The sequence below is a fragment of the Mus caroli genome, chromosome 4 (genome assembly GCF_900094665.2).
Source record: "Mus caroli chromosome 4, CAROLI_EIJ_v1.1, whole genome shotgun sequence".
Taxonomy (NCBI): domain Eukaryota; kingdom Metazoa; phylum Chordata; class Mammalia; order Rodentia; family Muridae; genus Mus; species Mus caroli.
Window position 1 is genome coordinate 37,380,504 of NC_034573.1, and position 12,356 is coordinate 37,392,859.

At 44.1% G+C, this 12,356-nt stretch overlaps 1 protein-coding gene across 4 annotated transcripts in view; it reads left to right on the forward strand.

The window, feature by feature from the left end:
- LOC110292950 (phospholipid-transporting ATPase FetA) overlaps window positions 1-12,356 on the forward strand; it is a 107,648-nt gene that overhangs the window by 24,536 nt on the left and 70,756 nt on the right. For 3 of the 4 annotated variants that reach the window (XM_021160640.1, XM_021160644.1, XM_021160643.1), the window contains exons 3-6: window positions 270-359; window positions 6,731-6,786; window positions 8,812-8,925; window positions 9,912-10,046. In XM_021160640.1, coding sequence (XP_021016299.1) covers window positions 270-359; window positions 6,731-6,786; window positions 8,812-8,925; window positions 9,912-10,046 — 395 coding nt within the window. The remainder of the gene's footprint in view (window positions 1-269; window positions 360-6,730; window positions 6,787-8,811; window positions 8,926-9,911; window positions 10,047-12,356) is intronic. The other variant, XM_021160642.1, reaches the window with a different exon arrangement.

Below are 12,356 nucleotides of genomic sequence, written 5' to 3' on the forward strand. Positions count from 1 at the left end.
TGAGAAGGCTCCACCCAAGGTGGTCTCATTCTCAGTGGCAGCAAGGTCTGAGCCAGCCTACTCAAGACTAGGGGAGGCTACAGTTTTTCAAGCTCTGAAACTATCTTTATAATGAGGGTAAATGCAGTGAATTCTAAAAGCTAGTCATTTGTGTGAGAGTGCGATTATTTTGGGTTTCAGAGATGGAGTTGCAAGTTTCTTAAGCACGTGTCAGGATGAGATAGTGCTGGTGTGAAGACCCTCACTGCAACCTCTTCATTTCCTTACAGAGATTTCATGGGATTGTAGCTGTTACTGCTCTGCAATGCAAGAGAGGAGGAATGAAGACAGACAGAAGGAAGACAGACAGAAGGAAGAAAGTAGGTGAACCAGAAAGGTCCGAACATCCTTCCCGCTGCCTCAGAAAAGCATGTGTGTTTCTGTGTGTGTGTTTCTCTGTGTGTGTGTGTTCATGTGTATATTTATGTGTATGTGTATATGTTTCTGTATGTGTGTGTGTTTGTGTGTTCTCCTGTGTGCAAGCACGTGCATGTAAATGCCAGACTTGGCCAACATACCAATCAAAATAGCAAGAAATGATCAGGAAAAGAAATACATTTTGCAGAAAAAAAGTACTTCATGCTTCTAAGAACAAAAATGTCCCAGTTTTGCTATATGAGAATTCTAATTTCAGTAGTTTAATATTTTTGTTTTTATACCTTTCCAGTATTTAGAAATTCAGCAGGAAAAAGGCCATTTCTTTCTCTCTTCCCACCTTTATAACTGCTTCTTGCTAGCTAAGGTATTTAATATCGTCTTTTTGTGGACAGTTGGGTCTAGCTGGTGCTAGGAAGGATTCCAGTATCACTTCATGAAGTCTTGGGTCAACCAAAGCAGTAAAGGGTGCAGGAGGGAGCACACCCAGCTATCTTTCAGGGTGGAGCTGCCTGGCTTGGGATAAGTTAACTTTTGACATGAAGTTTTAAAAAAGCAAGCCAAAATGTCCTTCCAGACTTAGGATTCCCTTTGAGAACTGGGTAAAGTGCAGAGGATGAAGTTAACTTGCTGATTAAAGGCCACACCAGCCTAAATCCTGACTCTGCTACTTGCTCTGTCTTCTTAGACAAATCTTAGTTTCTCTGGGCTCCGTGGGAAAGTGCTCGCTGAGGGCGAGCAGGCCTTGGGTTGGTACCTAGCACTGCACACAGAGGCTCTGGGTCGCAGCATGTATACATTCTTAACTTGATTCTTTCACTACTGTCCTCAGGATCATTCTGGGCAGAGTCTGTAGCATCTTTTATTACGTTTCTGTGGCCAAGTGATGCTCTATTGTAGAGACTCGCTGTAGGTGTCCTTTTGTCAGTGAAAAGGCATGGTTATTGCTGTACTTTTTGTCTATTACAAGTAACTGTTATGTCACAGATTTGTCCCAGGTTTTTGTGTGGCCACCCAGTTTCAGCCCTCGTGGTTCCTCACAGGTCACCGTTGTTGTTAGTGAGGAGGCGTGGAGGACACTGAAGGACTTTACATCTTTCCCCAATAACTTGGTTTTGGAGTCTTCTACAGTGAAAATGTATTTCATATTGCTTTGAATAATTAAAACCAGTGTAACCACATTGGGAAAATCAATGGAAAGGCGAGAAAATCAGGGACAGAAAGGGAGAGAAACCAGTGTGGGAGGAGGAAGACACGATAGCATGGCATCTGGACAAAGCTCATCAGAGGGCTGGAGGCACCAGAGGGGAAGAACATGTGCTGTTCTTCAGAGGACCTGGGTCACTTCCTTGCACCCATCAGTAACCCCAGTTCCAGGGGACCCAGGACGCTCTGATCTCGATGTACACCAGGCATGCACATGGTACACAGACATACATGCAGACAAAACACCCATACACACAAAATAAACATTTTAAAAGAGTTAAACAGCATTAGAACTAGAGTACAGTCCAGTAAAACATTTAAATAAACACACAAAAAAATGGGCATTTAGGTTACACAACCCTGTGAATACACTAAAGCCACTAAGTTATACATTTTAAGTGGGTATACTCTATGCTGTGTAAGTTACTCAGTCATCTGAAGTGGCTCGAGCTTGTTTCTGGAATTATTTTTATCTCATCTATCTTCTTAGAAATAAGTCTGATTATTTTAAAGTAATTGTTTCCTTGAAACTTGGTTCAGCTTTCCCTCACATTGCTGTTTTTTTTTTTTTCTTCAGAATTTAAGAAGATGTGAGTTATATTGTCTTGGATTATTTCCCTAGGAAGTCATAAGAGGGCCACTTGATGAGGACAGGGGCCTTTATCACAGCTGTGCTTAGGGAAAAGCTGAGGATTCTTTGAAGATGTGAAGAAAGAGGGGAAATCCTTCCAGACAAGTACAGTGGGATTAGGGATTTCTTGACCTTAGTAGCAGGGGCTGGACATAGAGCCTCAGTTTAATGCACAACTTTTATTGTTAATTGTTCCACATGTAGGTTGTAGGTTGTGGGATATCATTGTTTGCTCGCTCTCTCTCACTCTCTCTCTCTCTCTCTCTCTCTCTCTCTCTCTCTTAAATCAGGCAACTCTACACAGAAGGGATTAATTGCTAACTCTGTTGAAATGACTTAGTTGCTGTCATCTAGGCACCTTCTCTCTAAGGGGCCTGTGTTACAATGTTCCCAGCTCCTAGTTTCCCTGCCTGGGAAGGCATTGTGGCAGGGCAGCCATGACAACGATGTCTAACAAGACCTTTACCACACTGATGAGAACTCACTGCTCCTGCATTCCAGCATCCCCCTGTCCTCTGTGGGAGTCGGCTATGGATGTTTCTGTCCACTTCTGCCCCAGAGGGGAAAGGGTCTTTACTGTATCACATAAGGGCTTGGGGGAGGGGGAGGGGAGCTTCTGTTTCCAGCAAGTCCTCAATCAGACCATTGACACACCAATTGTTTGCTCATTGTTTTCCAGACAGACTCTGATTATGTTGCCCAGGTTGACCTCAGTTCCCCATCTTGCTGCCTCAGCCTCCACAGTGTGGGGATAACAGATGTGCCACCAAGCTGGATCTTCAACCAGCTTTCTATGGACTCTGCTTAATAAAATAGGATGTTTTTCTTCTATGAGATTTTTATTTTCTTTAGGGTCTTTTGTTTTATTTTTATTCTTTATTAATGGTGCTGGAATTTAACCTAGGCATGTGTTCTGCCGTACTCCAGTGAGACCTAGTCTTTTAGCAACTCTCCTTGTGTTTTCACTGAGCTCACAGAAAATCAGCGAAGCTCATAGGATGTTTGGAGAGAGGCACAGGAAGACTGTGGGGGCTCAAGATTCAGCCTTTGCTCAGGGTCCTTTCAGCCTGGCTGCTCTGTAGTTATGTGGGTCATCCCTCGGGCAGAGGATCATCACCCTCCTCTTCAGAGTCTGCACAGAAATCTGACCTGAGTGTGATCAAACATGTTTGTAAGCATCTTTTCATGTGTGTGTTTGCTCATTAAACAAATCTTCATTAACTCTAGAGCCTTTAAGCTGAAGTGAGCAGTGGTATGCTGAGATTTAGAGAAAAGAAAAAAAGGACTAGCCAAGCATGGTGGTCCATGACTGTAGTTTCAGGACAGTGATGCTGCAGCAGTGGGGTTGCCTGTGCCAGGTCAGTGATGCTGGAACAGTGAGCTTGCCTGTGCCAGGTAAGTGATGCTACAGCAGTGGTCTAGCCTATGCCAGGTCAGTGATGCTACAGTAGTGGGCTTGACTGTGCCAGGTCAGTCTGGACTAGTGATGCTTGGCCTCAAAAAAAGAAGAGAAATTTGAAAAAAAAAAAAAAGAAAGAAAAACAAAAGATATGCAGCAACAAAAACTATAATTCTTATAGAAAGGAAGAGTAAACATTGCGCATATTTATTGTATACATGATATTTTAAGATACATATGTACATTTGGTAATGCTAATTAACATGCATTTCCCTGCATAGGCTTTTTTTTTGTGAGAGTATTTAAAATTCACTCTCAAGGATGCAATATATTATCAACTACAGTCATTGTATCAGTAACAGATCTCTTGTATCTGAAAATTTGGTCCCTTTAATTAGCACTTCCCAGACCTTCTCCAATCTCTGCCTCAGCCTTAGTACCAGGATACTGGTCAGCCATAAAAAAGTCTTGTCATCTATGACAGCATGGATGAAAATAAAGAGCATTGTGTATCTGAAATGAGCCAGGCAAAGAACAGTAAAGGCTATACGATCTCATTATTACTGTGTACAGCCTCAAAAGTGAGTCTCAGCTGGCTCTGGTGACACAGTTATAATCCCAGAACTTGGAAGTCAGAGACAGGAGGCTGTCAGGCTTGAGGCCAGTGGGAGCTACATAGCTACATAACCTCTCTCTCTCTCTCTCTCTCTCTCTCTCTCTCTCTCTCTCTCTCTCTCTCACACACACACACACACACACACACACACACACTATAAGCACTATAAGGTAGGTAGGTAGGTAGGTAGATAGATAGATAGATAGATAGATAGATAGATAGATGGATGGTAGAGAGAGAGAGAGTCCCTTAGGACAGCAATTGAGCGAGTTCAGAATCAGCGGGGTAACCTTGTATGGAATCTTTGAAAACTGAAAAAGGAAATGCATTTCTACGTTTTGGAGCCATGAGCCAAGAAGATTCTTAGAGAGCCGGAAGTGCTTCAACATGAACCCAACACAGCTAAGAGGCAGAGTGGCTGCTAGGCCTGCTCTCTGAGGGAGTGGACCCTGTGGAGAAGTAGCCTGGTAATTAGTAAAGTAGAAGGCTAAGCAACAGTGTCAACTTCCAGCCCAACTCCCCGGCAGGGCCAGAGCTCCCAAGTTCCTCTTGCTACCACGCGATGACCACCCACCCCACGGTCAGCCATCATAACACCCAATTACCTGGTAGAATCAAAACTCTTAATGCCTATAATTATGGTTAACCAATCAGATTTATGTGTCAATAAAATCACAATTTACAAGATGCCAATTCAATAATTTCCGAGCCAATTGATAATGATAAAAACTTTATCCCAATTATTCTAACCTTATGATATCACATAACTACCTGTGGATGGATCAAGCCACCCTGGTTCACATCTGCCTCCAATCTCCTCCCTTTCTCTCTGCTGTGCTCTCCATCTCTGCAACTCTTAGCTCCACCTCCCTCTCCCTGTCCAATCACAGGCCTCCTGCTGCCCTAATGTTGACAAATGCTGACAGGGAAAATCCTGCAACATTTGTCACTGCATTTCTTTTAGACAGGACAAATTTTAGGTCAAAAGCTTTGTGGGTGGGTTGGTGTCCTTATCCTTCCAATGGGTTTCCTGCCTGGGTATAGAAGGTGGCCCCTTCAGGCTCCACATCCTTATTGTTATGCATCTTGGCTAAGACCACCCTCATTGACTCCTGGGAGCCTCCCCCATCCTAGGTCTTTGGGACTTTTGGGGCCTAGGACTCTTGTACTCAGCTTTCCCTGCCCCACCCAGCTGGCATGTCTAGCTTCTATGCCGAGCTTGGTGATGATTTATTAACGGGAGTTTACTGAACAACTGTGTTGGAAGAGCTTCTGTTTTTCTTCTCATAGCACTGTCAAAACGAAGAGTTCTGTGATGCTAACTGGTGTGGAGCTTTCTCCTCAGAGGCAAGGAGGTCATCCCAGAGCAGAGTCCACCAATCAACTTAGCTCTCATGCTACCTTCACCTGGACAGTGTGGGCCATAGCTGGAGGCATGACTCAACATCCCCACTTAAAGGAAGTTAAAGTCCAGGCCTCTAGAGCATCTGATGATCTAAGTTGGTTTTGGGGGGTTGTTTGCTTGTTTGTTTTTGTTTTTGTTTTTGTTTTTTTAAGACAGGGTTTCTCTGTGTAGCCCTGGCTGTCCTGGAGCTCACTCTGTAGACCAGGCTGGCCTCGAACTCAGAAATCCACCTGCCTCTGCCTCCAAAGTGCTGGGATTAAAGGTGTGCGCCACCGGTGGCCAGCTTTTGTTTGGTTTTTATGAGCAATCCTCAGCACACACACAGATTTGATTATTTTAGTAGAACATCACAGTCCACGGAAACATCAAGCTTATGCTTACTGCTTAATGTAGGTCCTTGTTCACCTTCCTTGAAAGTTTGATCCATCTGTCTCCAGCACCTGAGTGTGTGCCACCATGCTCAGTGTGTGTGATGGCAAGGATTGAACTCAGTGGCTCGTGCTTACTGGCAGACAACCAAGCAACATCCTTGGCCCTTTCTTGTGGCAGGGGAGTGATGGAGCACCTTGAGTCAGGGCCTCATTATATAGCTCAGGCTTGCCTCCAACCTAATACCCTCCTGCTGCAGCTTTCCAAGTACTAAGATTACAAGCATTCACAACTACCTCACTACTGCCTAGCCAGGCATCCCATTTTTTAAATTTACTTTTTATTTATTTTGAAACAGGGCCCCATGTATCTCAGGGTGGTTTTGAACTCATTATGTAGGTGAGCATGGCCTTGAACAGAATTCGGATCCTTCTGCTACCATTTCTCAACTGCTAGAGTTCACACTTACACCACCATACTGGTTGGTGCAGAAATGGGCTCAAACGGAGCTTCTTCCCATAGGACGAGCACTCTACTGACTGGGCAGAACTCGCACTCCCAGCACCCAAGCCTTGTATCAGAACAGATACCTCAGCAAGAAGGTGTGAGGAGCTGCTGCAGCCGTCACTAGCACACGGCATCCGGCTAACCTAAGAGGCTGTTCTCATCACGTTTCTCCTTTTCTTTCAGAGGAAAGGATTTTGCAGGCCAACAATAGAAGGTTCAACTCTCTTTTTGAGTATCCGGTACGTGTCAGTGGCTGGTGTTCTCTACATTCTCCTTCTCAGGGATGGGAGGAACTCCTTGTGAATACAGAAACTACAGCATAACTTTCCTTCCGTTTAAGCTCCTCTATTGTAAATGTGCATGGAGAGCTCAGAAGCCAACACCAACTCAGAGTCCTTCACTCCGGAAAACACATCTCTTCTAGGATTTTGTATTTATGTGTAACTCCTAGAAAAGAAAATTTTTCTAGCTTTTCTCACAATCCCTCCACAGTTCTGTTCACTTCGACATCCATGACAACACACATATATTGGCACCATTTATGCACAGGCTGTGCCAGTTCCCATCTCTTGATGAACATTAACTTAGCCAGCTCTGCTGCTGAACATTTACAATATCTCCAGCCTTTTTCTACGATACATGGTCCTGAGTGAACTGCACTATGCATATCAGTTGGCGAATCTGTGTTTGTATATCGGGTGAGCTTTCTAGGAGTGAATTGACTAGGCCTAATGGTAAACAAACATATTTTTTAAAAAACGGCGACACATTTTTGCAGAGGACCTTCTGAAAATATTACATCCATCTGTATTTCTCTGTGTTCTGGAGAAGACCACTGACTGCACATTCCTGCCAGGCTAGTTCTGGTTTTGTATTTTTTCTGAGATAGGGTCTCACTTTGTAGCCCATGCTAGCTTCAGACTGCTGCTGACTACCAGGCCTCCCAGTGTTAACGGCTGGGTTGCAGGCATGCCGTTTCTGTGCTGGCTTAAGCTGGTTATCATCAGTCCTTCCCATCCTTGCCAGCTCTTAGATGAAAATGGTAATTTGTTACTCAAACTTTGGAAACTTGAGTGAAATTAATAAATCTCTTTGTGTTAGCCTTTTATATATTTTTAAAGCTACCTATTAATGATTTTGTCAAATTTCCTGGTTTTTTATTTTTACACTTACTTATGGAGTCATTCATAACATAATGCATGAATTGTAAAGCCATGCTTCCCGGCTGTCTTTGCTCACATTTGCTCTCGCGTAGGAGCCACTATGGAGAGTTTCTCACGGACTCATTGGTGCCTTCTGAGTCCATAAAGGAGATGTGACTAAAGTTCTTTTTTTTTTTTTCTATATTTTTACACTATTCTGGACCCTAATGGTTTTCAGGGTCCTGATTTCATAAGAGTAGTTATATAGGATTTCCTCTTCAGATTTAGCTTTAAACAGTTCCTTATATAAATGACCATTTGGGTCATTTCCGCCTTATTCACACACAATGGTTTTGTTTTCCTTGGCTCGGCTTAGCTTTTGAAAGAAGGTCTTGCCATGTAACCCGGGCTATCCTTAAACTCAAACCTCCTTCTTCAGCCCTCTGAGTGCTAGAATTATAGGCATGCAATACCACATCCCACTTCAAATAATGCTCTTGTATGTTTCTCTCTGTCTGTCTGTCTGTCTGTCTGTCTCTCTCTCTCTCTCACACACACACATCATGTGAACATGTCATTCTAAGTATATGAAAATATACATGGCCATATATATTTGTGACTCCTGCAAGGTATTAATCTATGATTTCTGAACTATAGATCCTGAGTAATCCTGGGTAAGTGGGAGCAGGAGTTCTCTGTCTCTGTCTCTCTGTCTCTGTCTCTCTGTCTCTGTCTCTGTCTTTCTCTCTTTCTCTCTCTCAACACGAAAGCTAGGTTGTGGTTTCTTGTTACTTACCCTGAAACATTATACAGGTTGTGTGATTTCTCCAGGCTTGAGTTAATTCATTTAAATATAAAGTGAGTTTGGTGACATTCACTGTATATGACAGACGTGGGAGTTAAATACAACTAAAAAAATGTTAGTCCTCTTTCTCCAGAATCTGTTGCCTGTCTCATTCACCTTTGTATTGACAGGTCCTGCCGCAGGTTTAATAATACCCCACATTCAGTAATTATAGTCTGGAGGTTGAGGGGATAAACAGATCACCCAGCTTTGAGCTGTCTTGCTCTTCTGCTCGTGCTTGCTCTTTGTTGTTATTGCTATGTGTAATTTACCCATAGGACAATTCCATCAAGACATCCAAGTATGGTTTCTTTAACTTCCTGCCCATGAACCTGTTTGAACAGTTCCAGAGACTTGCAAATGCCTATTTCCTCATTTTGCTGTTCCTACAGGTATGGCTGCTAAGACATTTGCAGTATGCCCTAATCATCCACTTTGAGGTCAGCCTATATTCTCAGTGCCTAGACTAGGAGACACCCTCTTCATTTTGACATGGACAAATGGCTAGCTGGAGTCTTTGTCCAATTCCCTAGAGTAGCAGAGGTCAGGATTAATGAGGGTGAGGCAAGCCTCTGTATGGAGACACAAAGATGGGGGCCCATGGGAAGAGAACGCCTTCATTATGGCTGTATCAAGTTCAGCTTGATCGTAGGAAAGCACAGTTTCTTCACTATGACCCTATTCCTCTTTCTCATCCCAGCCTCTGTGATAGGAAACTGATACATACCAAGGGGAAAGAATTGCATAAAATATAAGCAAGCCCGCACAAGGGAAGGATTCCACCTAGGGATGCCCATATTGAGAGGAGGGGACGGATCTCTCACTTTCCCTTGCACTGAAGGCGTGGGGGCCATCAAGGGTTTCCCGTGCCCCCTGCCTTTTACGCTTATGTTTGGGTGTTCTGCCTACACGTATAAGTTTCTGTGTCATATGCATGCCTGGTGCATAAGAAAGAGAGCATCAGAACCTCTAGAATTGGGGGTACAGATGGTTGGTACTAGGATTTGAACCTGGGTACTCTGAAAGATTATCCAGTGCTCTTTACTGCTGAGCTATATCTCTCTAGTCTTGCCATATGAATGCTGACCATTCTATCTTCCAATACCTTTCATTATTGGAGAAGAAATGACTCTTTCCCATTAGGACTAAGATAGAGACATTCACAGCATGTGTCAGCTTGGAGCCTTTTATTCTTCTTTTGGGAAACGCTTACTTGGATTCAGGAATACAGGAAAGCTACAACAGTGAAGAGCAACTAGGGCCATTGAGTTTATTAGTTTAAACCTAGAGAGAAGAAGACACTGGAGGCAGGAAACTGGGGGGCAATGTGTTCTTCTTTAGGTTTCCTAACCCTGTGGTCTCTATTTCCTTCTCAAAGTTGGTCCCGCAGATCTCCTCCCTGGCCTGGTACACGACTGTGATACCCCTGATTGTGGTGCTATCCATAACTGGAGTGAAAGATGCCATCGATGACGTGGTGAAGTGGCTTCCTGGGCTTCCCTCACTATACCTAGTAATTGGGCTATGGGCGAAAAAGACTTCCCAGAACTACCTTGTGCCAAGAAGTACTAACCAGAGAGACGTCTCTCATATTTGTTCCTTTATCTATCCCGGATGCCATATGGTTTCTACAGAGCCAAGACTAGTGGTTTCTGCTTGGCCAGAAACAGGCAGTGCAGGCCCCCCCCCCTTTTTTTTTTTTTTGCTCCACCACTTTAGGTCTTTCTCCAGAATTCCTCCCTCTTTTCTCAGAAATCCAGCCCCTGCCCCTTAGCTTTGTCTGGCTTTGCTGTCATCTCTCCTCACTTGACTCCTTTTATTTCATGTCTCTTCCTTCTTCCCGCTGTGCCCTGCTCCGCCTTTCTCCTATTCCTACTCTTTCTTCTCTCCCTCCACATTCTCTTCTCTCCAGTGCTCTCTCTTTCCTTTTCCAACTGCCACTTCTGTTTGGCATGCACAGAGAGGAGCTCTAGCAAGCCCTGTGGCACGATCAGAGGCCTACTCATTTCCTGCCATTGGAAAGAGATACTGGCCTGTCACAGCCAATGCTGGTTGTAAGGGGTCCCCTGGGTGCAAATCCTCCTAGTAGGGTTTGGGACGCTTTCCTGTGGCATCTTCAAAGAGGCCTGGTTTTGTCAAGACAGCATATGGACTAAAGTTGAAGAGTAGGCCATTCCTCACAATGCCTTTTTAACTTTGTAAAATCTAGGCTTACTTCTGGGTCTTCAGATCTATTCCAATGATCAATGTGTCTGTCTCTGTACCAATACCAGGCAGTTCTTATCACTATTGCTCTGTAGTAAAGCTTGGGGTCAGAGATGGTGATTTCCCCAGCCTTTCTTTTACTGTTAAGAATTGTTTTCACTATTCTGGGTGGTTTTGGTTTTTTGTTTGTTTGTTTGTTTGTTTGTTTTTTGGTTTTTTTTTGTTTTGTTTTTTTGCCTATCCAGATGAATTTGAGAATTGCTCTTTCCATGTCTTTGAAGAATTGTGTTGGGATTTTGATGGGGATTGCATTGAATCTGTAGATTGCCTTTGGTAGGATGGCCATTTGAGGGCCTGCAGAAAGAGTGTAAACAGGCAACTTCAGGAATAGGAGGTTGGGGGGACCCCCAGAATGCACCAGAGACCTGAGAGACTCCCAGGACTCATAGGGAGGAACCTTTGATGAAATGTCCAACAGTAGGGAGAGGAAACTTATAGAGCCCACCTCCAGCAGGAAGATAGGACATCAAGTGAGGGATGGCGTTGCCATCCCACAGACCCATAGTTGTTCCTATCTGAAAGAATTACAGAGATAGAAATGGAGGGGAGCCTGAGGAAAAGAAGGTCCAGTGACAGGTCCAAAGTGGGATCTAGGTCAAGGGGAGGTCCCAAGGCCTGACAGTATTGCTGAGGATATGGAACGCTCACCAAAAGGGATCTATCATGACTGCCCTCCAAAAGATCCAACAAGCAGCTGAAAGAGTCAGATGCATATATTTGCATCTAACCAATGGACAGAAGCAGCTGACCTCTGTTGTTGAATTAGGGAAGTCTGAAAGAAGCTGAGGAGAAGGGTGTCCTATAGGAGGACTAGCAGTCTTAATTAATCTGGACCCCAGAGATCTTTCAAATACTGGACCGCCAAACAAAGAGCATACACCAGCTGATATGAGGCCCCCAACACACATACAGCAGAGGACTTCCAGGTCTGTGTTCATTCAGAGATGATGCACCTAACCCTCAAGAGACTGGAGGCCCCAGGGAGTTTAGAGGTCAGATGGGGTGGAGGGTGGAGGCATCCATGTGGAGATGGGGTGTGGTGGGGAGGAGATGTGGGATGTGGAGCAGTGGAGGGTGGGAGGGGAAGGGCAGGGAATAAAATATGGAGTGTAGCCGGGCGTGGTGGCACACGCCTTTAATCCCAGCACTCGGGAGGTAGAGACAGACAGATTTCTGAGTTAAAGGCCAGCCTGGTCTACAAAGTGAGTTCCAGGACAGCCAGGGCTATACAGAGAAACCCTGTCTCGAAAAACCAAAAAAAAAAAAAAAAAAAAGAATATGGAGTGTAAAAAATGAATTACAAATAAAATTAAATTAAATTTAAAAATCTAGGCTTACCACATACAGTGGCTTAGATTTCAGTCACAACTCAGATACTCAAATGAGCTACATAAACTCATTTTAGCTCAGGACTACATAATACCGGGCTACCATTACCTTCTAGTGAGAACTGAAAACTCAACTTGCCAGTATAAGGCAACCCAGCTACTTCTGGTTCAGAACTCGTCTCTGAATAACTGTTTGGAGAACCTGGAATCATGGGAAACAGGGTATTCTA